General features: G+C 41.6%; 2 protein-coding genes and 2 non-coding genes across 8 annotated transcripts; 3 read left to right on the top strand and 1 right to left on the bottom strand.

Annotated features, from left to right (window-relative positions):
- The first annotated feature begins 1578 nt into the window (after window positions 1–1578).
- Window positions 1579–1651, top strand: trnaf-gaa (transfer RNA phenylalanine (anticodon GAA)). Its single transcript has one exon. It is a non-coding gene; the product is annotated as a tRNA-Phe (tRNA).
- Window positions 1652–2954: 1303 nt separating this feature from the next.
- On the top strand, window positions 2955–5814 carry LOC113745866 (major facilitator superfamily domain-containing protein 4A-like). 2 transcript variants are annotated; one of them, XM_027279385.1, is made up of 5 exons: window positions 2955–3267; window positions 3978–4125; window positions 4281–4351; window positions 4676–4811; window positions 5246–5814. In XM_027279385.1, exons 2-5 carry the CDS (start codon window positions 3990–3992, stop codon window positions 5299–5301), a joined length of 399 nt encoding a protein of 132 aa, XP_027135186.1. In that variant the 5' UTR covers window positions 2955–3267; window positions 3978–3989; the 3' UTR covers window positions 5302–5814. The 2 variants fall into 2 exon arrangements, with proteins under 2 accessions (XP_027135186.1, XP_027135185.1); XM_027279384.1 differs by lacking the exon at window positions 2955–3267 and having other exon boundaries at window positions 3947–4125.
- On the top strand, window positions 3155–3227 carry trnaf-gaa (transfer RNA phenylalanine (anticodon GAA)). The gene has a single exon. It is a non-coding gene; the product is annotated as a tRNA-Phe (tRNA).
- Window positions 5705–24121, bottom strand: elk4 (ETS transcription factor ELK4). Of its 4 annotated transcripts, none has more exons than XM_019267310.2 (6): window positions 24033–24121; window positions 16970–17184; window positions 13441–14193; window positions 12125–12364; window positions 9411–9530; window positions 5705–9325 (listed from the first exon to the last, which is right to left on the bottom strand). In XM_019267310.2, the coding sequence occupies exons 2-6, from the start codon at window positions 17174–17176 to the stop codon at window positions 9227–9229; spliced, it is 1419 nt and encodes a 472-aa protein (XP_019122855.1). In that variant the 5' UTR covers window positions 17177–17184; window positions 24033–24121; the 3' UTR covers window positions 5705–9226. The 4 variants fall into 4 exon arrangements, with proteins under 4 accessions (XP_019122855.1, XP_019122856.1, XP_010746918.1 ...); XM_019267311.2 differs by having other exon boundaries at window positions 24039–24059; XM_010748616.3 differs by lacking the exon at window positions 24033–24121 and adding an exon at window positions 23534–23761.
- Between the last annotated feature and the right edge of the window lie 854 nt (window positions 24122–24975).

Here is a 24975-nt window from a genome sequence, read left to right as displayed (position 1 = left end):
AAGAAAAAGGGGGGGGAAAGAGCACCCCGTTCGGACCCACACTGGGTGCGAAGAAAGGAGCAGTCGCACGCATGTCTGAGCGAAGGGACACTCGAAACCAAGACACAATGAGATCACGACAGCACATGTTCGAGGTTATTGTGATCATTAGCTCGCAGCTGGACATAGTGATGGTTTGGGGCGGGCGTGTGTGCAGGGAGAACGAGGACTGGAGGTAAAGATAGTGTTTCCCGGCCCTCGGGAATGTACAAGAGGTAAGGGGGGAAGAAACGGGTAAATAAAATTGACATCAGGTGCTCTTTTGTGCAATACCTATTAGAGCGAAGGGCAGGAAAAATAGATGTAATTAGTGGGATAAGCGGCAGATATCATGATACAGCATATAAGGTGTGCACCATCGGAATGATTGCAAAGTAAAAAAGTAACAGACAGAATAGTGGAGACAAAGAAGAATACGACGAGATTGAGGGAAAAAAAACTAGGTGTCCTCATAATTTGGACACACACATCGATGTTTGAGAATAATCAATGAATCGTTGATTTAATTGTACTGAAGATCTTTTGGTCTCTGGACCAACTCTGGCTCATGCCAGCTGTCAGGCTGTCTTTTGGAACACGTTTCCACAATTATTACAGCTGTGGACATTGGACCTTTTTTTTAATTATAATTTCCTACATGTATGAGCATATGTTTCATAGTTGATGTCACAGGTGAATGGCTCATATCTGTTTATGATGAGTCCATGCTCAGTGACAGCCACTTAATCGGCTGTTAAAATAGTTTTTGCCAACATGTTTTTCACCTGAAGGCCACCGGTAATGGTTTTTAGGCCGAATAGCTCAGTTGGGAGAGCGTTAGACTGAAGATCTAAAGGTCCCGGTTTCGGTTTTTCGGCAGCTAGGCAGCTGCGTTTTGGATACATGCTACGTGAATAGTGTGAGTCGTGACCTCTTACGTGTTTCTGGGTTGAGCAGCTCTTGGGCAAACATTTCCCCCATCGCGAGATGTGACCACACATAGGTAGTCGATTACGTACTCCTCCAACTCCTTGTTTCTAGGTGTCCTCATAATTTGGACAACAATACATCTGTGTTGAGAATAATCAATGAATCGTTGATTAATTGTACTGAAGACCAGTACAATCTGGACCAACTCTGGCTCAATGCCAGCTGTCAGGCGTCTTTTGGAACACGTTCCACAATTATTACAGCTTTGGAACATTGGACCTTTTTTTTTCTGTGCCTCATAATTTGGACAACAACACATCGTGTTGAAATAAATCAAGGAATCGTTGATTAAGTTACTGAAGATCTTTTGGTCTCTGGACCAACTCGGCTCTGCCAGCTGTCAGGCTGTCTTTTGGAACACGTTCCAAATTAATTACAGCTGTGGACATTGGCCTTTTTGTTTTTTTTAATTATTATTTCCTCACATGTATGAGCATATGTTCATAGTTGATGTCACAGGTGATGGCTCAATCTGTTATGATGACCATGCTCAGTGACAGCCCACTTAATCGGCTGTTTAAATAGTTTTTGCAACATGTTTTCACCTGAGGCCACCGTAGATGTTATTAGGCCGAAATAGCTCAGTTGGGAGAGCGTTAGACTGAAGATCTAAAGGTCCCTGGTTCGATCCCGGGTTTCGGCAGCTATGCAGCTGCGTTTTGGATACATGCTACCGTGATGGTGTGAGTCGTGACCTCTTACGTGTTCTGGGTTGAGGCACTCTTGGGCACACATTTCCCCCATCGGAGATGTGCAACACAATATGTAGTCAGATTACGTACTCCTCCAACTCCTTGTTTCTAGGTGTCCTCATAATTTGGACAACAACACATCTCTGTTGAAGACATAACTCTTGCAACTGAATCTTTGTCAACAACACATCGATGTTGAGAATAATCAATGAATCGTTGATTAATTGTACTGAAGACCAGTACAATACTGGACCAACTCTGGCTCATGCCAGCTGTCAGGCTGTCTTTTGGAACACGTTCCACAATTATTACAGCTGTTGGACATTGGACCTTTTTTTTTTCTAGGTGTCCTCATAATTTGGACAACAACACATCTGTGTTGAGAATAATCAATGAATCGTTGATTAATTGTACTGAAGATCTTTTGGTCTCTGGACCAACTCTGGCTCATGCCAGCTGTCAGGCTGTCTTTTGGAACACGTTCCACAATTATTACAGCTGTTGGACATTGGACCTTTTTTTTTCTAGGTGTCCTTATAATTTGGACAACAATACATCTGTGTTGAGAATAATCAATGCATGGTTGATTAATTGTACTGAAGACCAGTACAATACTGGACCAACTCTGGCTCATGCCAGCTGTCAGGCTGTCTTTTGGAACACGTTCCACAATTATTACAGCTGTTGGACATTGGACCTTTTTTTTTTCTAGGTGTCCTCATAATTTGGACAACAACATGTGATGGTGTGAGTCGTGACCTCTTACGTGTTCTGGGTTGAGGCAGCTCTTGGGCACACATTTCCCCCATCGCAACATGTGACCACACATATGGTAGTCAGATTACGTACTCCTCCAACTCCTTGTTTCTAGGTGTCCTCATAATTTGGACAACAACACGTCTGTGTTAAGGACAAAACTCTTGCAACTGAATCTTTGTCAACAACACATCGATGTTGAGAATAATCAATGAATCGTTGATTAATTGTACTGAAGATCTTTTGGTCTCTGGACCAACTCTGGCTCATGCCAGCTGTCAGGCTGTCTTTTGGAACACGTTCCACAATTATTACAGCTGTTGGACATTGGACCTTTTTTTTTCTAGGTGTCCTTATAATTTGGACAACAACACATCTGTGTTGAGAATAATCAATGCATGGTTGATTAATTGTACTGAAGATCTTTTGGTCTCTGGACCAACTCTGGCTCTGCCAGCTGTCAGGCTGTCTTTTGGAACACGTTCCAGAATTATTACAGCTGTTGGACATTGGACCTTTTTTTTTTTATTATTAATTTCCTACATGTATGAGCATATGTTTCATAGTTGATGTCACAGGTGAATGGCTCATATCTGTTTATGATGAGTCCATGCTCAGTGACAGCCACTTAATCGGCTGTTTAAAATAGTTTTTGCAACATGTTTTTCACCTGAAGGCCACCGTAGTATGGATTTTAGGCCGAAATAGCTCAGTTGGGAGAGCGTTAGACTGAAGATCTAAAGGTCCCTGGTTCGATCCCGGGTTTCGGCAGCTAGGCAGCTGCGTTTTGGATGCATGCTACCGTGATGGTGTGAGTCGTGACCTCTTACGTGTTCTGGGTTGAGGCAGCTCTTGGGCACACATTTCCCCCATCGCGAGATGTGACCACACATATGGTAGTCAGATTACGTACTCCTCCAACTCCTTGTTTCTAGGTGTCCTCATAATTTGGACAACAACACATCTGTGTTAAGGACAAAACTCTTGCAACTGAATCTTTGTCAACAACACATTGATGTTGAGAATAATCAATGAATCGTTGATTAATTGTACTGAAGATCTTTTGGTCTCTGGACCAACTCTGGCTCATGCCAGCTGTCAGGCTGTCTTTTGGAACACGTTCCACAATTATTACAGCTGTTGGACATTGGACCTTTTTTTTTAAATTAATTATCTACATGTATGAGCATATGTTTCATAGTTGATGTCATAGGTGAATGACTCATATCAGTTTATGATGAGTCCATGCCAGCTGTCAGGCTGTCTTTTGGAACACGTTCCACAATTATTACAGCTGTTAGACATTGGACTATTTCATTTATTCATCTTTAGTCCTTTGGACCAACATAATAAACAAGATAAAATGTATAAATATACTATACCTCTTCCGGAATTTTTTATATTCCATGGAATTTGATCGCTTTTGCAGTTGACGCTTATTTTTTGTGCCTCAGTACGCTATAACAGTGGTCAGCTGTTCAGTCTTCTCACTGTGACTTTCTGTCTGTGTGTCTCTCACAGGTGGGGGTCATCATGGTGCAGTGCCTGTTGTTGATCTTCTACAACAGCTGTGTGTTTCTCTTCATTGGTACTTGCGTATTGGGACTGTGCATAAGTAGTGTGTTCCCCTCAATGCTGGCCTTTACAGAGGATGTACTGGACTACAAAGGTAAACTAATACACATATTACGACACACACGACTCTCAGCACCAAACTCATCTCATCCTCAATTCACTTAATGTATGTTTGTATGTATTAGTCATTTTTAGCCCTCCGTGTATGTAGATTTCATGTAACATTTCTGTTCATCTCGTGTGTTCAAGGTTGTGCCACAACTGTCCTGGTGACCAGTGCCAGCACAGGAGAGATGATGCTGCAGCTTCTTGTAGGATCTGTAAGAAAGCGTCCTTTCCGCTTGAATGTCATTTTATTCACAATGAAATGTGGAACAGGCTTTTATGATAACAATGAGAGAAAAACATTCCCGAAACCCTGTTGTGGACTTCAATATCAGTTTAAAAGTGTTTCAGCATTGTCAGGTACTTGCCTGCAGCATGGTATAATCATTGTGTGTCTGTGGCAGCCTGCTGTGTCTAATGAATGAAGTGGAAGCACTGCCATTATAAATCTGTTCTGTGGCTACATTGCTTTCCAGCACTGATTGCAGAGTTGTTTCAGATTATAAACCCACTGTGTGTATGTGTGTGTCTTCCTGCAGGTGATCCACAGTCAGGGCAGTTACTCTTTCCTGGTGTGCTGTACAATAGCATCATTCATTGCCTTCGGCCTGTTCCTGCTGTTCCTTTATATCCAGCACATCCACAAAAATTACCCAACGAGTGATCACACATCAGGTAGACATATGTGGAGAGAATGAAGAAAATTCCTTTAACCAGTTCAACAGATTTTAAAGTAAATTAGTAGTCCACGTAGTTCTGTTAGAAACACTGATGTCTTATAGCTACAGGACATGGAAATAAATGCAATGTGACTTCATTTGACTTGAAAATGCACACAAACAGAGCAGAAACCAAAGCATGTGGATGGTTATTTGTGTATAATGATGAAAATATTATATTATAATATTATTATGTATTGTTATTGCTGCCTTCTTATGCAGCTACATATTTCACTCAAACACCGACTCGTTCTGTAGTTAGCCTCAAGTGCCTGTTTGAGGAACTGCAGTTTTTGTCACTTTCGTGTTGGCTTCACGTCAATGATTCAAAAGTGTTCAACTCTTAGGGACTGTATAACAGGGTTTATCTCTCTGCTGTTCACTCCTCAGACTCATCTAAAAGCATAGACATGGAAGAGAAGCCAGACAAGACAGGAGGCTCCTGATCCGAGGATCCCTGAGAGGCTGACGGAGTGCGTCTGCCGAGTCGAGGCACAATCTCTGACGTTCTGACATCTTACCTCAGCGTTGGCCTTCTCCCAAATGAACATTTTTCTGGACCTAAAGTGAATTCTTCTTTCAAGCCTGGGGATCAAAAAGTGGTTAATTTAATTTCTTCATAACTGCTGTAGAGAGATACACTTAAATTATCAAGTATTGTCTTTTCAATGTGAATGTGCAAACACTGGAGAGGTTAAAGTCTTGCTGCTTATGTCAATACACATGCAACATAATTGGTGCTGCTGTTAAAATATGACTCATATCAGCCTGTGTAAGTACTGTTGTCATTTCCTGGTGGTCGAATGGACAAAAACACAGAATGTAATGACAGAATACAGACAGGTGGTTAGTTAGAGATCTTTTATTATTGGTCTCACCCATCTCTTTCATTATGAACACTTCCTCTACGCCTCTCACACATCGATACGCCACTTAAGACAAGTAGCTTGTAAACATTTGAAAAAGCATCAAACAAATAGAAAACTGGACAGAACAAAGCAAGAGCTGCATGTCATTTCTTTTTCAAATGAGACTTTACAATTCAAGGTAAGTTGAAGGAAAAAGATCATCAGAAGATACAATTGAAGAACTATGCAAACGATAAGTCCAAAAAGACTCGATGATGGAGGAAAGTTCCAAATGGGCTTTGGGGTTATTATCCAGCTATTTTATAGTTTTTCATCAAAGTTGCTGCAAAAATGCAATAAAAGCCACCAATTCTATTAGGCTCTGTTATAAATTCAAATAAATAAATATTGTGTGGCCGTGCCTGATCACAAATGACTATATCATTCGATATATATTGTAAAAGATTAGATTTACCGTATAAAATACTAAGTGCATCATTTTATCCTCCCTTTGGGAAAATATATATTTCTCAGTAAGCAAACGTCAACAACATGTCATCAAAGAGGAGATCTGAGTCATAGAAAAGCGACAGAATCCAATACTACAGGAACCCCGAAAGTTTGTGCAAACGTTCCATCACAACATCTGCATGTACAATATCAACACTATATCAAAACACTTGACATATAAAACATAGATTTCTCCCATAAGGCTTTGATTCCCAAAAATAGCCATTGCCACCATGGGGTAGCCACCTGCACATACACAAGAGGAAAACAACATAATGAAACACATGCACAGAGAGAACATGAAATCAGAGAACCCAAAATGGCAGACATACTACAAACTATCTGGCTGTTACAAAAATAGAAATTAATCTTAAAATTCTAATGGTGTTACAGGAAATGAAAGGAGATTACACAAAAAAATATAAACAGGTTTTATATATATATATATATTTATATAATTTCTGAGTAAATTTGTTATCACAAACATTTATAAGCAGGTTGGAAAAAGACAAACCACCAACTTGAAAACATGGCCTGATTACATTTGCATGCTGTGCATATTAACCCACGTCGCTGTCAGTATATACAGTTATGCATCCCTGAGGACACTGCGGCACATTTAAAAGGCCCTGCGATACATGAGTCGTGGCGGACCGCGTGAGCCGCAGTGTGCTCGCACACAAAACATCCCTGTGAAGTTTGACTCCAAACTTCTGGGGCTCTGGTTTGGTCTACACGAAGATATGGCGGAAAAACGAACAAACGCTGTCATGTTCCATTAGTTTGACACTGTCAAATGATACAACTCCGTCCACTTTTGGGAGATAAACTTGGGCTTGGCTGTGGTAAGGCACCGTATATCAATGTGACGGACTGCAGGCTGAGGGGGCAGATATCTGTTAGTTAAGTAAAAATCAGCACGAGTCCCCCCCCCCCAAACAAGATTCGCTGGTCATCCATCCCTGGGTTAGAAAGGGACACTTGGAAAGAACACGCTTAAGTGTTTCTTTACCCAAGTATCATGTAAACAAGTGTGATGTACAATTTCCACATTTGATAGCATATGAATGTGGGATCTACCTCTGGAGTCTGTGTCTCAGACTTATGGCTTCAAAGTAATTTACAAAACAGGTGTAAACCTTTCATGGCTGATCATCTAGAGGAGGGGATTCGGAGCAAAGAAGATGCTTCGCTGCTCCAGAGAGTTTCTACAGTCCTCTGGATTAAAGGTTGACGGACTTTAGATGGCTAAGGCTTGGCAAAGGTTAAAGCTGGACTGTGCAAAGTCTAGCCCACTAAGATGTGGAGGTTCAGTAGGGAATAAAAATGACTGCGCAGACGCTGCAAGCAACATTTATCAAAGCTCATTCAGTGACAGCAAAGAAACCAGAGCTGAGCTGTGAACTATCAACAGTTTCATTGTCTGAATTTAGAGAACTATACTTTTTTTTGTTTACTTGCAAAATGTTGGACAAAAAGACTGATCCCACTCTCACATCTGTACAGCAAGTATGTAGCTGGAGCCAGTGGCTAATTAGCTTAGCTTAGCTTAGCTGTGGGAAGCAGCCTGGCTCTTGTCCAACGGCAACAAATTCCACCTAAAAATACATCAACTCACTCATTAACTTGTTACATCTCATAAAAGTATAAAAACAAGTTGTGGTATTTACGGGTGTACTGGAACCACTTCTTGGCTGGGAGCTGTTGCCGGGCAACCAGTAGAGACCGGTTGAGGAAAACAGTCTGGCCCACAACTCCCGATATAAATCCATGTTTCTACACTTTGATTTCTGTACAGATTGAACACACAAGATGTAATGAGTTCATTGGTGAACCCCAGAGGTGCTTATGCTAAGTGATGTTAACCAGCTGCTGGCTCCAGCTACATATTAACAGGCTAGACATGTTATGTTGTTGTTGTTGTTAACTCTCATCGACAACCTTCATTTGAAAACCTTGAAGTGCCTCTAACATGGCGGCTGAAAAAAAAAAAGGCAACATTATCAAACAGGATTTGCATGTTGCTTGCACAGTCGATGCACAGAAAGGGTTATGGCTTTGCTTTCTTTCATTCCCACCTGAAAGCTTACGGGCTGGAGGCAGACCAGGGCACACTGGCGTTTGGGGGTTATTCTACTGTATATATGCATTAGAACAGTTACATAGACTCAAAGTTCAGCTTAGATTATGGCCACATGTTATGATAAGACAGCCAAGGTAAAAGTCCTGTTGGATGTGGCTATAGTCAGCAGCAAGCAGTACACACTCTGGCAGGTGAGGCGAGGCTGAGAGCTGGGTAAAAGATTAAAGAGTTGCAGGTAAACATGCAGGTTATCAGGTTAAAGCACTACCCTTCAACAAGAGTAAAAGTTAAAGACGGAGCACAAATAGGAACAGAATTTTTTGTCAGCAGAGGAGAAAACAGCTTAGAAACTAACTGATAACACAAAATGGATCTTTTTTGGCAGTAACACTGTCGCACAAGAAAAGTCGGAAATTCTTTAAAAAAGGAAAGATTCCGTTATCTGCAATCCCACTGCTCTGTGTGTCCAAGTATGAAGCAGATTGTCGCTGCTGAGGGTCCAATCCACATGCACCAAAACTGTTGCCATGGAAATTCCTCCTTTCCTCGAATTGTTGTGACTGAGGATCCCAAACAGCCAGACAAATTGAATCCATAAGTGCATGAGGAACTACAGCGTCAGTGTATATGAGTACAGGATGACATCTGCATGGTGTAAATGCTCAAAACAAAACTCTATGTTTCATCCATCCATCCATCCATCAAACCTGGACTGCCAACGTCTCTGATCCTACCTCCACACGTCTGATTGTAGTGTGAATCCTGTGGCAGAGTGCTTTAAAGCACTGGAGTGATGAGGAATGATCATGACTGAGCTCCCACATAATCGTCCTGGATATGGGAGTAGGAGATGGGAGCCCGGAGGGGGGATGTGGTGATTTTGTCTGGCTGTCTGGGTCCAAATGTGCTGATGATGTTAGGGAGTTAATCCTATGTTTTCTGCGGGTCTGGGGAAATGGGGCCGGGCGTGTTGGTCCCATCCATACTGTGTACAGGGATCTGGAACTGAGGGGTGAGGACAGACGGAAACTGCAACAGAGCAGAGTGGAGTGTTAAGAGGACGTGTTAGGCTAATATGGACAAATATAAAGAATTTACACTCTGATGTACTGACTTGGAACAGATGGCCTCCCTGGCGGCGTGTAGCTGGGCTGAGGGGAGCGACCGGACTGAGTGTGCTCCAGAAGTGGATGTTGGACAGCAGAGGGCTGGGAGTCAGCAACAGAGTGGGAGTCTGGGGAGGAAGATGAACAAGACAAGACTCAGTGTTATTTAATCAAAGTCTGAACCCATCGGCTATCATCTGAAGGCTACTCAGCCTCTGGAAGCAACAGCCAATGTTTTGGAGTTTTGACTGTAACCTGTGGATATCCAGAAAACAGCTAATGGATCTCTGCGTCAAGAAGAAGAATGGCGAGAAAGACTGATTTTAACTGATCTCTACAGTAAGACATCTGCACAGGAATGCAGATAACATAATAAAATAAACTCATCATCATCTGACAATAGCAGATGAGTTCCATCTCCCGTGCTCCACACAAACTGTTTAACCTTGCATGACCAAAGACTGCTCCAGCATTAATTGGTCAAAAAGAAAGTTTGTTTTTCAACTATTAACTTTCCCGCTCAGCTCAGTTCTTAAATAAGCAAGTCCTCAACAAAAACCTTTAAATGTCAGCTGTTATATACTGCACCATCAGCATCAAACAAATCCACCATCAGTTGGTCTCTAGCATCTATGAGACATTTCAAGAGCACTCTTAGCCTCGTCCCAGACCTTTGAATTGCCACCCACAACTCTAATTGTGTTCAGCAAACTCCAATAGGTCTGGTGTGTGTGTGTGCCCACTGATAGCTCTTTTCACCAGTTGGAGAACCAGTCGACCAATCAGAGTTGAGCCGGCAGGATTACGAATGAGGATGTCATCTTCCCACATAGCTACCATGGCAACAAGCGTGGATGAGATCACCAGGGCTATACAAGTTGTTGTGAGTCCATGAGTGAAAGAAGTGAAAACACAAAACGGCAGTTCAGGGAAATCATCGCTGTTTGTTACACTGTCCTTGTCCCTCTACATTGTTTAGCTGTGTTTTATATCCTCTATCAGTGATTAAGGGCTGTTGCTGTTATACCTGGTGCAGCTTAAAGTGGCTTGTGAAAACCAGAAATAATATAGAGCCACAGAACTGGACCCTGATGAAGTTTATCATGACCTCAGAGAGCTCAAGTGTGTACCAAGTGCTCACAAGGTTTGTGTGAACATTTGCATCTCATCTCGTCAACATTTACTGTCACTTTTAACTTTTAACTCGGTCAACAAAACACTGGATAGTTATTAAACTATTTTATTAGTTTAATAACTATCTTATTATTCGTTTTATTCATGAACTGCAGTCTCAAACACAAAGAAACTGAACACAGGGGCTCTCAGCAGCTTTAATCCACATGCATCTGTACTGTCACAAAGTCATCTGAACCCTCCTATACACTGAAGAGGCACAGCTTGAAGTCAACTCATTCATCTGTGAGCTGACCGGCAGTCGGACACTGATCTTATGATCCAACCTGACCTGACCTGCCGGGGAGGGCTTGAATAAAAACAGCATTGTCTGAGCCGGCAAATCTAATAGACTCATTAATTCCATACAGAGGCACACAGTCATGCGGTCTGCACCGCTGGGGGACAATTAAACGCCACAAAAACAGGATCAGAGAGCCACGCTGCACTGCTGCCACCTGCTGGTCAGGATCTGTAAATGCTGGAGGTTCTCTGTGAAACCTCAGTTCTGGGTTCTGCCCGGTGAGACGATGATGCTGCTTGTCTACCGGTGTCTTAAAAAGGTTCAATGTGTCTATATAATACTTTATGCATAACTCTGTTTTAATTAGTGCATAATTACCTGAAAACAAGAATCATGCAGGTCCTCAACAGTCAAGCATGTTGAGCCGCCATCGCTCTACAGTAGTCCAGAACTAACTAAATACTGGCTTGAGATGGGCCCTTTTGTGTTTTTCATGAAAAACACACTCACCCTCTCCTTCCTAGCTAGGCACCAGACACTGATTGCTAGTTTAGTTTATAATTTCAACACATTACCGTATTTCCAGAAATTGCACACACACAAAATGCAGGAGTAAAAGATTATGTAAATAACTGTCATCATATGATAAGTATCACTTCAGCAGTGATTAACAATCATTAGTGAACTACTTCGTAATAGCGAAATACACTTCATTATAAATTCGTCCAGTGCTGCAGCCGTTTATGAGGTATGAATTGATCTGCAATACACTCAATGTCAAACAGATTCATGAGACTGAATTGGTTTTATCTTCTGCAGGGAATTAATAAAGAACAAAACTGAAGCAAATTTTACAGAGAAACACAGAGAAACACAAGCCAATCTGACGTATGATGGTTGAGCAAAGAATTTTGAACGTATGTAGTCTACAGATGTCGTTCCACAGCTTTCTAATTCTCTCCCATTTTTTGGGCTAATATTTATTTTATACTTGAAACCGTATTATTATTTTAGGGCTGCAACAATACGTTGTCAACTATTAAATTAATTTGCAAAATAAGTGATTAATCACTTTTTAAGAAATAAAAAAAATGAGTTTCTTTAAACTCTAAGGCAGTAAACTGATATTTGATGACGTTATCATTGGGTAGCTTTGGGAAACAGCGATCAACATTTTAACCATTTTTTGCCATTTTTATGAAGACAACTAATTTACTAATACAATCATTGACAGATTTTTTAAAAGTTTTTTTATGTGTTTTAAACTGACTTTACTACCGAAAGAGGATGGATCCACACTCTCACCTGTAGCATTGCTGGTGTGAGGGAGGCAGTGGGTAAAGACGGGCTGCAGAGGTTCATGGGGGAGAAGTCCGAGGCGGTGACCAGCAGAGTTGGTGGGCTGATCTGCAGGACTTTGGGTGGCTTGCGTGTCTTTCCTGAGCCCTGAATGCAGAGTGTGGTGCTGCTGCTCACTGAGGATGAACTGGTTTCAGCATCCACCAAACTGGTCTCATCTCCTGACAGACCAACGCCATTGTCCACCTGGTAGATAAGGGACATAATTATTACTATACACGTTTCATTAATTGATAATTGATTTTTGATTTCTGTAATGTAACTAAAAACATAATTCAACACAGTTGGGTAAGCAGAATTAAAGTGTGTTCTTTATTCAGTTTTTATTGAGTGAAATTAGTGAGTGATGTTTTTTCCCGTTTCCCAATATCATTTCATGCTGTGCTATTAATTTCAAGGACGTGGTGTTGCGTGGCTACTGAATCACGTACACTGACACATATATTAACAATTATTTATACAATGAATTACATGACTGCTTGGATGTGAAAAGGATCAATGGTGCTGATGAATCTAAAGAGAATCATCACCTGACTCAGCCTTTTAGCATCTTTCAGCTGATTGTTTTCCAGAAACAACTTCATTGTTTTGGATCATGGGGTTTTTGGGTGCAGCAGGCAGCAGTTTTTTTCACATTCTGACACAGACACACATACTAAAAGCCCACTGTACACGACACCAAGCAGCACTCATAGCGTCTAGCTGGTGAATATAATGGAGCGTTTAGTAACTAAAGGGAGAGGTATTTAGATACCAAAAGCAGAGCTGAAAGGAGAGTCAATAAAGGACTCACAGTCATCTGCGCTCAGAAACGCGATCCCAAATGAATGATAATGTCGCTCTTTGTCTGCTAAAAAGGCAAGTGTTTGCCAACACGTTCACCATGAAAAGCCACATACCAGAGGTGATAACTGATAATCTGTCAAAGCCTGATTCTAGATTATTTCCCCAGTGCTCCAAAGAAGACAAAAATCAGTTTGTCCTCAGAGCAACATTGAAAACTCAAATATGACGAAAAAAAAAAATCGAACATGAATTGAATATATCAAATATATCTGAAATATCATCCAGCCATACACTGACAAACATTATGTGAAATAAGTAAATAATAAACCAAAACAGATCTAACTTTGTATGAATATTATTCATCCATGTCTGACCCCTTATGTTACAGTAAGAAACTGACAGGAAATAAGTTTTCAGGGCATTTATACATTTTTTTAAACTTGCGTTGTGTGAGATGCGTTCATATGAATACTTGCCTTCTCTGGTGCCTGAGCGTCTGCAGGCTGAGAAGATCCGGACTCTATGTCGCTGTCGATCACCAGTTCCTGGGAGGAGTCAGGCACGAGGCTTGGGGACGGGCTGGTCGCCGTCAGGTCTTGTAGGCTGAACGCCGGTTCCGATGGGCGGATCTGTTCAAATGCGTAGACGGAGTGAGAGGGCAAGGAGGAGTGTGTGCTGCTGATGTCTTCGGCCCTCGGCGGCTGAGCTTGTAGAGTATCCAAGTGGTTGGACATCAGGGTCGGCTCTATGTCAACCTGAGCAGGTGGTGCTGGTGCTGGCTTCGGAGGGGTGTTTCCAAACTTGATGACGGATGGCAAACCAGTTGGCTGTTGTGGCTGAGGCAACTGTTCCTGGCTCTGTGCTGTGGCTGTGGGACCCCTCTTGTCAGCCATCTTCTCTGCTGGGTTCTCGATTTTGATGGACTTGAAGAGCTGGCGTCCATTTTGCAGCGAGTTGAGGGTAAAGGAGGTGTATAAGCCGGAGTGGATGTAGTCGTTACGGTTTGACTGCTTGGTGCTGGAGCTCAGAGCTGCTGTATTACCTCCCACCTTACTGCGGTCAGACTCACCTTCCTGTAGGGTGCTGTCTCCCCTCTTTAACAGGGGAGGGATGCCCCCAGCACCCACCTCCCCACCCTCTATTTGGGCGGCGACATCTCTTTTGAGGATGTCAGGGTAGGACACAAAGCGATACACAAACTTCTGACCATTCACCTTCTTTATGATGTTCTGGAAGACACAAAAACAACAATTGCAGAAGAAAATATATTAGTTTGAAAGTACATCGCCATCATCTAGGCAGAAAGCACACAGTGAGAGCAGAAACAAGACTTTCCCTCACGTAGTAGGCCTCTACCAAAGAGTACAGCACTAGAAGTAAAAAATAGAAGAGTGAGACCACAGAAAAGCCTTGTGCGTGGGACAGCTCTGTCCTTCCTGTCTGTACTAAACTAGCAGCCTCTGCTGCTGCAGCCAAACATACCAGAACAGCCCTGCCCAGAACGCCCACAGGGTCAGGCCTGCGCTTCTGCCAAACCACAAGCAGAGTGGGAGACAGACAGCACTCTCCCCCTCTTCCACATGTCACTGAGCAGTGGACTTTAACCATTCAGAGAAGCAATTAACTTGAGTTTTGTTATTTGCTGGTGCACTTGGTGGTGAAGCTGTCTGGAGGAGGCAGTTCCTTCTGAAGTCTCCAGCTGCTGCTTCAAAACATGTGCTGTTAGGCAACAGAAGCATCACGTAATTGGTTTAATTATGACTGACAAACATTAGATCCCATATTTATCAGGATGCCACACAATCTGACCACACTCACATTCATTTTAAATTTTTAGATCCCCGGAATAGGCAAAAATATTCAGGCGATTAAGCCTCTAAGCACCAGACAGCTGTACATCTGAGCCTTTGAGAAGAGTTCAAGAAGAGAGTAGAAACATATTCTATTATGCTCAACATCATCATACCAACATTTAACTGACACTGACAAAGATTTCAATCAGTGTTTTGTACTTTGAAGTCAACTTCAAAGTACCTGAAACCCATCTGTATCTAGAACACCAGACAGATTCACTGCAGCTCACATTCAGTGATTGTAACTACATGATATTGATACTAAAAATAACCCTTTCAGTATTCTCATCATTACACTACTGGTAAGCTGCGTCTTCCAATCAAATATGAAGATATCGTTCTTTACTGATCCTGTCGACAGCACTCAGTCTGCTCTGTAGCCGATGAACTAACGTTAAAGTCTTGCAGACTGACGGACGGACACGCTGCTGCTCAGTCCTTATCATCCTGACTGACTGAGATTAAGTGATTTAGATACTGATGTGATCTGACTGAGACTGCCGTTTACAATATGCCAACATCAGCTCTTGCTCAGTACTCAACGACTATCTGACTCCAATGCTTCTGTCTCGTTTATGCATCATGAGCTCTCTTATGTTTTAGTTGATTTGTTCTGTACACGTGACATCTATTGCACGTCTGTCCGTCCTGGGAGAGGGATCCCTCCTCTGTGGCTCTCCCTGAGGTTTCTTCCACTTTTTTTCCCTGTTAAAAGGGGGTTTGTGGGCAAGTTTTTCCTCACTCGAAGCGAGGGTCTGACAGACAGACAGACAGACAGACAGACAGACAGACAGACAGACAATCTGTACACTCACAGATTGTAAAGCCCTCAGAGGCTAAATGTGTTTTGTGAATTTGGACTATACAAATAAAATTTTATTTGATTTGATCTTATTTCTGGGCTGGGTTATGACAAACAAGAGAGTTTACGGTTTGTTTGTTGTTGACAAAACACTACACAAGTCAATCCCTGCTAACATTTCAAAAGTCAGACTGGTACACAGTGGGGTTTGCGCTCCCTACCCATATTTAGCTGAGCATACAGACATCCACATTTAGTTCATTTTGTGGCTCACTCACGAAATAAATGATCAAACAACAGGGGGCAATAAGGCGCAGGGTGGTTATAGTGATGGAACATTTTATGTTTTAATGGGGTACACTGTCGCAGTGATGCGCTCTGACTCAGACCCTGTAACATATTATGTTTTCAATTCTTCTAAAATGTCTTTGCCCGTTTTAGTTATTAACACTGAAATGAGTACCAATCACTGCTGAGGTTTAACCGTGTTTTACAGTATGCTGTTGTGGTGCCGCCTTATAGTTCATTAAATTGAATGCATTGGCTCTGTATAAGAAATATGATATTGTGATTGCCTCTGCAGGCCCATGCAGGCTGCACGGTAAATCTTGATAGTGTATCTCCACATACACTGATTTTACTCTGGAAGCAGGCCCTGGTGACTAAACTACACACTGCTGGATCTGTGCACAGCAAAGAAAGGGTGCAGTGAGCTACCTGCATAACACCAGACCCGTTCTAAGAATTTTAGTTCAGTTTCAGTTTCAGACTACATGTCGTTTCATTGTGCTCTAAAACCTAACCAAATATATTATCACATCGCATACTTCAAAATACTTGCCTGAGAGGGTTCACTCTGGTTATGGAGTCAACACAGGAATTCTAAGAAGTTGAAACATAAGACCTAAATTAAGGCTCCCGCCTACCAACCGCAATGTGGCCTATCCACCAGTCAGGGGCATGTTTTGGCCAACCGTATTCTGGCATCTGGGGCCAACATCAGATGTTCAAAAACAGGTTAAAAGCCTGTAATTGGTCAGAAGTTTGACGAAGTTAAAGGATGAGAGACATGCTTATGGTTTGGGTCAGGATTAGGGAGTACTGCAGGGTTATTTAGTGATCATCTATGATGCTATGGCAATGAAAGGGCTGGGAGAGGTGAGAAGACTGCAAAATGTGTGACACAAGCAAACAGACAGCTAATGGCTGACCAAATATTGGTCTTTTAAAGAGAGCATAGTTATTGTGAAATATAAAACCAAGCTAAGACATCAAATACAGGCACTGACATTCAATCACCTAGAACCAACTGCTGTGTATCCTACAGGGGAGCAGGGCTGATGTGTTTACCTTGTCGTAATAGTATCTGAGAGCCCTGCTGAGTTTGTCATAGTTCATGTTGGGCTTGTTCTTGCGGGCTCCCCACAGCCGGGCCACCTCCTCTGCCTGCAGTAGTTTGAACTCCCCTTCCTCATTGGTCCAGCAGATCAACTGTTCGTTACTGGGATCCAATAGGAGCTGGAGAAGAAACTGCCACAGCGTGACAGAGTTGTCCATGTCTCTCACTGAAAAAAACCCCAACACAGAACAAAACAGAGGTTACAGTAACGTCCAAAGCCACATTTTAAGACAAATAGTCAATTCTGGTTAAAACATACAGGTGTGGATAGGACTCTGTAGCTGTAACAGGTAGAAACAGAGTTTCTGCAGATCTATGCTTGTTGAACAGAACTACAGTTCACAAGATAACAATATGGGGTACTGATATTGTGGAAAATATTTCCCTTGGACACATTAATGGAAGCCAGTTCAGTAATTTCAGTTAATTCCGACAGCGACGTTGTGACAAAGAACTTAGTTCTTGTTGTATGTGCTTAGATCTGACATGTGTCCTTCAATCACTCAACCAAAGAATGGGTATAAGCTCCAGCAGCATACAGTATGTTCATGAACAACAGCACACAGGAGGAGGACCAAATGTAGTACATGTTGGAAGTGTGGAAATGTATTGATGCAGTGACAGCACATCATCAGGAGTTTTCAGCCTGCACAAAATTATAACTGACCAGAGTTAACTGTTCATTTGGCAACTTCAGCTAGACAAGTTAATGTAATGTTGTAATGTTGTGTTGTTACTTTGTAACATGTCTCTTGCATTTAACTGCATCAGCAGTGTGTGATAAAAACATTTCAGATTTTATGAGGTTACAGGGAAACACAAACTGGACTAGATGCACACTGTTCGTAAACCCTAAACTAACGTCTACGACTATAAAATAATACAGCTATGCAGCTAATCAGCCAAGAACTGAGGAGGTGCTAGTGCTCCCCTCAAAAAGGTTTGTGCCAGCGACCTACAAAAAATGATTTTTTTCAAAAAAAAAAAAAAATGCTATAAAAATATTATGTGAATTTTTTTTTTCACTTTCACTGCATTAAATCTTTTGACCAACTCCAGTTCTAATCATTACTAAAAAAAATTTAATCATTTAATGCTATTTTGGGAATATGAACCCACATTTTTTCTCAGAGGACTGTTGGACAGCAGTCAGATCCTCCCCCCAAATTCAATTTTGCTGAAGAAATGAGCAGCCAAGCAAGCTACATGCATTTATAGGTTTGCAGCAACAGCACCTGAGTATGCTGCAGTGAAAACCAAAATGAAAAAAGAGGCTTTGGTAGTTGAGTGCTTCTTTGATCTTTTCATTTCGATTGTCTCTCTTTTTCATTTTACAAGTACAGTAGTGTGTATGGGGCTCTGTTTTGTGTGTGTGTGTGTGTGTGTGTGTGTCTATTGTGGGTGGGGGGTAGGGTGGGGCATAAGAAAGAGAAACAAAAACAAAAAAAATTAGAGTAGGATCAAAAGTGTATGTAATAATGGGAGTCAATGATACAAAAAAATATAAGGGAAGCCAGAGGAACTTTTTTTTCTAAACAGTGTATTATGGCCCTATTATTAAATCCAAGGTTGGACATTTAAAATTGGATAAAAAAATTTTTAAAAAACCTTGGAAAGTTTTGTCTCACTACCATTAACACAGGCAGAATTATTACGTTTTTTAAAATTGAAAAGTACACAAAGTGTACCGAGGGGAGCACAAGGGTTAACTATGTCGACTCTGAGAGGGGAGAGAATCAGACACACTCATGACGTCACTTCATAGAAATTTTAGCGATACCTGCAGAACCAAAGCTTGGGTAACAAAGTCAATGAGTTAATCAAGTCACAGCCATATGCAGCAAAAATCCACATTTTAATGTTCCCACACGTTCCCCCTAGTTTTTCAGTGAGATGCATTGAGAATTGTATTGATCTTAGTCATCCTCACCTGTATCCCAGCCTCTAAACTACAAAGACTGCTGGATACCTAAAAGTATGGCCAGAATGAGGTGTGATTGCTGTAACACTTGAGGATTAAAAGGCTGTTTTACAGGACCAGGTGCTCCATCTGGTACAAACACTGTTCCCTCATGTGGTTCCCACATTCCAGGATGATAATGCCACTGTACCCCCTGCTATATAAATTCAACAGTGCTTTCATTAACAGCTACATGAAGTCCAACACCTTCAATGCCATTCTTTTTTCTGCCTAAACTGAAGCTGTTCACACAGTAAAGAGGCACTATTGATGTCAGCTCAATGACAGTGAAATCATGATATACATTAAACTCAGTGTCACATTGTTTACATTAAGCCAATTACTCAGGAATAAGAACATGACACCTCATTAGAAATACATTACAATACATTTTTTCCTATAAAATGTGGCACAGTGATGTGGCTACTGACTAGTTCTACTCAAGGCCAAACATCTTGTTCACATCTGACTTTCAAAGAGCCCCAAAACACCATGGCCATGAAAATGAAAATGAAATGCCCCTCACAGCGAGAGGAAAAGAAGAATTGTTATGGAGAAGTTCATTTCAAATGCAGAGGCACAGGAATGGCAAACACAAAGCACATTACGGATACATTAAGGATAGTAACCGTGACATAAGAGCAATGGTACACACAGTATATCTGGAATAATCACTGTGTTCATCATTACTATAGCTCTAAATAATTTCACTCAGTTTTATTGCACTACTTTTTACTAAAGAATATTTATAACCTGCATATTCATTATGCCGCTATGCCTATTATCCAGAATTTGGTATTGTTGTCTTAACACCTAAACACAAGGCAAAAGGCAAAGACCGCCAACTAAATGATGACTGCACATGTGCTGTGATTACTCTGACAGCCAAAACTTGGTAAACTGTAGGTTGCAGAGGACTCTGACGGAAAAACAAATTAAGCTTAAATCAAAGCAGACTCTTGCTCATGTACACTTTCATTTTTTATTATCTCCAGCTAAGGTGAAACCCCCACCTGGTATTCTCAGTGGCTTCGCTGCAGTTTTTGCATGTCGTCCTATGTTGAGATTAAAGGCCATAAACACTAGTGGTGCACCCGCACAGGTGTTTTCACTTTCGCTGAGAGCGTGGGTGTGTACAGAGCGGGTTTGACTGACATGTCCCTCACTTATGTGTTGCACCTGTCAGGAACACCTGTTCATTCGTATACGATGTTTTGAGACGTCAACAGACTGCTAGTATTGTTGTACGCAGCCTAAATGACCAAAATAAAAAAGTACCACTCCCTATTGGAAAATTCCCCAAATACAGAAATACAGACAGAGACTGAGTATTCTATTGAAAATTGCTGATTTCATCTTTAAAAGTCTTTCACACACCTGAAATAGTCCCAACACTAGCATGAGTAACTGGAACATCTGAGTGTGTCAAACAAGTCAACACGAACGTTTGCATTAATTACAGTCCTTCCTGCCTGTCACCTCTGATGGCTCACATAATTACACGTTGTCCAGGGAAAAGTGACAGCTTTCTGCAGGTCATGTTGTGAGTGACAAGGGGACGGAGTGCGTACAAATGTGGATATTATTTAAACAACAAACACTAAATAACTATTAAACGTCTCATAGATAGTACAATAACTCTCTGTCTTCAGAACAGCTTCGGTGTCTGTCAGTGTCCTGACAGCCCACGGAGATCAAAGAGGTGCAACCCTCAACAATATCCTGCTTTTCATGAAACCTCTCTTCGATGTGTGAGGAAACATTATCTTTAAATCTCATACATTAATGCAGCTCATTTTTGCAAAACAACTCCAACAGTAGCCAGGGCAAAGTGTTGCCTCTGTCTCTTGCACCAGTGCAACGAAAGCCTTTGGCTCGGAGCTCCGGGTTCGTGGACGCAGTTTATTTTGATATAAATCACCATATATATCACAAATTTCATCCATTATTTCACCTGTTAATATGACCTAAAACTTCAAACTGTATAACGTCTGTGCTTTTCATATGTGTCAGTGAAACGTGGGCAGGAGACCCAATTATAATATATTAAAAAAGCAGCGCTGTGGAGATACCATTCCATATGCCCTTTATAATGCAGATCTACTGATGTGAATGCAACCCACACTGGACCCGTTCACATGAGTCAGCTGTCACAGTGTTTCCCATACCATTGCCTTGGGTAGGTGGTCCTCCATCAGGACCCCCAACAGATGCAGTGTATGCAATTAGCGGTTACTTTAGCAACAAATAAAGCCTCTGTCCATCAGGAGACAGTGTAATGTATACATCTCTGCAGCACCAAATGGGAAGCAGCAAACCAGGCAGTTACTTTGGTAACTGGAGCAGGGACGACTCATCGATTATGGAAATGCTTCTATTTGCATATGTGTGTCGACACTTTGCTATGAAGTGTGCATGGACTCACCTGGAGAACAAGCTATTATATTAACCGAGTAACGATACATACATATGGTAGAAAAACAGCGATCATTTCATTATATGCTTTGCCATTTTTTTGGTTGTGCTGTAAATCACACTCTTTGCAGCATTATTTTTCCTCGTTTGGACGATGCTTTGCATCACGCAGCACGGCTGCAGGCAGAAAATTTGCATGATGGCAACGCAAACATGGAAGGGGAGTGAACACGACACAGAACGGGAGCTTGTACCCAAAAGAGGGGAGAATTCTGCCGCATTAATGAGGTTTGGGTATGAAAAGTTTGAAACTGATCAAAAAATAAATAAAATAATGCAGCGTTACTTTGCAAATTATGCTGTGGTCCCCAGACACCACTAACCTCTTTTATCACCTACACAAAATCTGTGTCAAACAGCACGAAGAGACTCTTTCAAAACAAACAGCAGACACAGGCGATGAGAGAGATAATGACGCCTGTTACAACTCGCATCTTCAGAGAATGAAAGTCTGAAATTTACTCAGAGAATCATGTTGTCAGAGAATCAGAGAATTTGGACGTTTCCTTTAAACTTAAAATGATTGAATTACCAAAATAGTTTGTAATTAATTTTAATGGTCAACAACTAACTGATTAATCAACAAACTGCTGCAGCTCTAACCTGTAAAGTGTTTGAAGTCATTTCTGTGAGTGCTAGGACTACCTCACACTCAAATGCTAATAATAAACTCTGGATTGTTTTTAGTACACTGACTCCTTATTGATACTGTTTTGTCTTCATACAATGCAATTGTCACTTTTATTTATTACCCCAATATATTTGTATCTATCAACTGTGAAATGTGCCCTAAAAATGACTTCATTCCAGGCCTGGGTGACAGATGTCCCTTTCACTCCTCTCCTGCCTCACGCCTCTCTTGTCCCTGCCAACGTGTCTTCGTCATCCCCGGAGTCAGAATCCTGGTCGGAGCCCCCAGTGATCGGACGAACAGTAAATTCATCAGTATCACTGTGGCTGTCATACGGCTGTTGGGGGCTTTCATCCCACAAAAGTGGGCTAGGATAGCTACTGAGGCAAATCTCTGCACACATTTGCAGATCTCCACCACGGCAGTGAAACAAAGGTCATCTCCAAACACCTGGCAGGACTGTGGACAAATTTGGGACATATTTACACATTTACAGGTCTGATTATGCGCACACAGGTCGTGAATACACATTGGCAGATTCCCGTACACATTCACCGATCACAGCACTGCATTTAAAAATTCTTTTACACATTCACAAATCTGATTACGCACACACGTGGATTGAGATACTGTTACACAACTCTCCACTCACATTTGTAAATAGTTTTGCTACGCTAATGGCGCCATACAAGTTCTTCTGCCAGGATAGGATTTCTGTCTTAATCTTCACTTTAAGACGGATAGATGTTCTCATTTTGCCTCGAGGAGCCACAAAAGAAGTTATTGGCACCGAGCTGACACATGCTGCTCTGTGACATTCACACCAATAATGTTGATTGTTGTGTGTTACAGGCTGAATGTGACTGTGTGTGTAAGCTTCTTATGGAGACGAGTAAATCTACCCTGACTCATCCAGACCTGCTGTGTTGGAGACACACCCCCCCCACACATACACATACACATACACACACACACACACACACACACACAATCTGTCCTAAACTGTCATGTTCCAACCGATGATATCGGGGGCAAAAAATAGGACAGTGTCAAGACCACTGCCAGGGAAAAAGATTACCGATGAGCGTTATATAACGTGATATTAGCAGCAGCGGACATTATCAACGGAGATAACGAAAGCTAGGTCACACATCAGTCATGCAACACAGGCGCTCGGACTGGAGCGACTGGTTTCTAACTTACTGTCCGATGGCCAGGCAACCCACACAGTGCAGAATAAAAGACCACTTGTTGATTAATAAACGTTAGTTTCGGTACCGTCGACGCAAGCTGACACTTATTCCCCGACAGTCTTAAGTGGCGGTGTCCAGCTCGAGCGTTAACCTCGCGTGTGAAACAATCAAAACAAATCAAAGCCTTAACGTTAGTTTGCTAACTGCAACTTAGCTGTCGGCTAGCTCCGCGTTAGCTCGTCGGGGCTAACATTACCTCGCTCGCAGAGCCCGCTGGATTTCCGAGTCGTCGAGGCGCGTCGAAATATTCCCAAAACATAGCTGGAAAGCTTTCTATTGCGCCATAGCTCAGGAAACAAGTTTCAAAGCGAGTGTCAAGGAAATGCCTGAACATAAAATACATTAAACTGCCTGTGGCTCGCACTGACGAGATATCCTTTGAACTGAAAAAACGCTGCGTTCAAGGCTCCTCGTACACCGCACGATCCAGTCGCGCCTCTTAGCGCGTTTGCTCGTAGACAAATTATGGATTTTGTGTGTTGGTAGATGTTGTTGTTTTTCTTATGTATAAATTGTGCAACAAATTTCGTTCTTTGATTTGCGATGCGTAGGTGAGAAAACGCGCTTTAGTTGTACATTTTAGTATTATTATTATTATGATTATTATTATTAGCGCGATATATAATAGTCACATCTCGGATAACATTCAAATCAATCTTTTCACAGACTGTTAAAGGTCTTGCAGTATACGTAACCTTCACCGTTGTTGCATGTTCTTCTAGCTTTATTCGCTACACCCCAGCATCTCCTGTATGAGAACCACCACCTGTTTGCTCGAAGCGCAAGTCAAATTTACGACGCTTCCGATAGCTCCAAATGCGTCATTAAACTCACACTGAGATCACTTCCTCTCTCTCGTCTCACTGCTTGTTCGGTTTATTATTGTTGTGTTGGACTTGACCACATCTGTACGTTTCACCGAAACAACAGCAGCAGCGGTGTGTCCAACAATAACATGACTTACTGTGTATTTCTCTGGTGTGGGCTCTAAGCCTGTGCTGCACTGTGAGCGTCCAATTCTGCTTGTAAACCACTGAAGTTATACTGCAGTTTCTTCAGAATCAGATTATTTATTGAAAAAATGAATTTGTTTTGGTCTGAGCTGGTGAATAACAACAATACCATAGTACCATAGTACGAGAAGGTATAAATAAAGTAGTGGACTGCAAGTCAAGAAGCATACACAGAATAATAAATAAATCATAATGATTGCATAAAAACATGAAAACATATAAAGACAATAAAAAGATACAATGTACAACAGTTAAGTACACAACAACAACAACAATAAGAAGAAGAAGAAGAAGAAAGTAAATAAATGAATGGGTGCAGTGTCAAATAATTTAACTTGGTGAAAATCTTATTATCACCTGTGTATTAAGTCATGAAAAGAATAACTTACAAACGTGTGCATTCATACTTAGGTAGCAGATTGTTCACAAGAGGGAACTGAAAAATGCCTGGAGAAGATGGATAAGATAAATATATAGGAAAATATAACATACAATAAAAGATAGATACTAATATGAAATGATATAACTAGACAGTAGTTGTACAGTATAAAAATATAAAGTGATTAAACCGACGTAAGTCATGCTGGTGTTCTTTAACACCAGGGTGACAGCTGTTGGAATGAAG

This window comes from Larimichthys crocea, chromosome VI (assembly GCF_000972845.2).
Source record: "Larimichthys crocea isolate SSNF chromosome VI, L_crocea_2.0, whole genome shotgun sequence".
NCBI lineage: Eukaryota > Metazoa > Chordata > Actinopteri > Sciaenidae > Larimichthys > Larimichthys crocea.
Note: the sequence above shows the minus strand (reverse complement) of the source record. Positions and strands in the feature narration are given on the sequence as shown.

Coding starts and splice junctions, on each gene's coding strand:
- elk4 (XM_019267310.2), bottom strand. CDS start 17,176: ATGGACAACTCTGTCACGCTGTGGCAGTTTCTTCTCCAGCTCCTATTG. Junction 14,194..16,969: donor TCAGATACTATTACGACAAG/GTAAACACATCA, acceptor TGTGTCTTCCAG/AACATCATAAAGAAGGTGAA. Junction 9,531..12,124: donor TCACACCAGCAATGCTACAG/GTGAGAGTGTGG, acceptor CTTCCTCCCCAG/ACTCCCACTCTGTTGCTGAC.
- LOC113745866 (XM_027279385.1), top strand. CDS start 3,990: ATGGTGCAGTGCCTGTTGTTGATCTTCTACAACAGCTGTGTGTTTCTC. Junction 4,126..4,280: donor GGATGTACTGGACTACAAAG/GTAAACTAATAC, acceptor CGTGTGTTCAAG/GTTGTGCCACAACTGTCCTG. Junction 4,812..5,245: donor AACGAGTGATCACACATCAG/GTAGACATATGT, acceptor TTCACTCCTCAG/ACTCATCTAAAAGCATAGAC.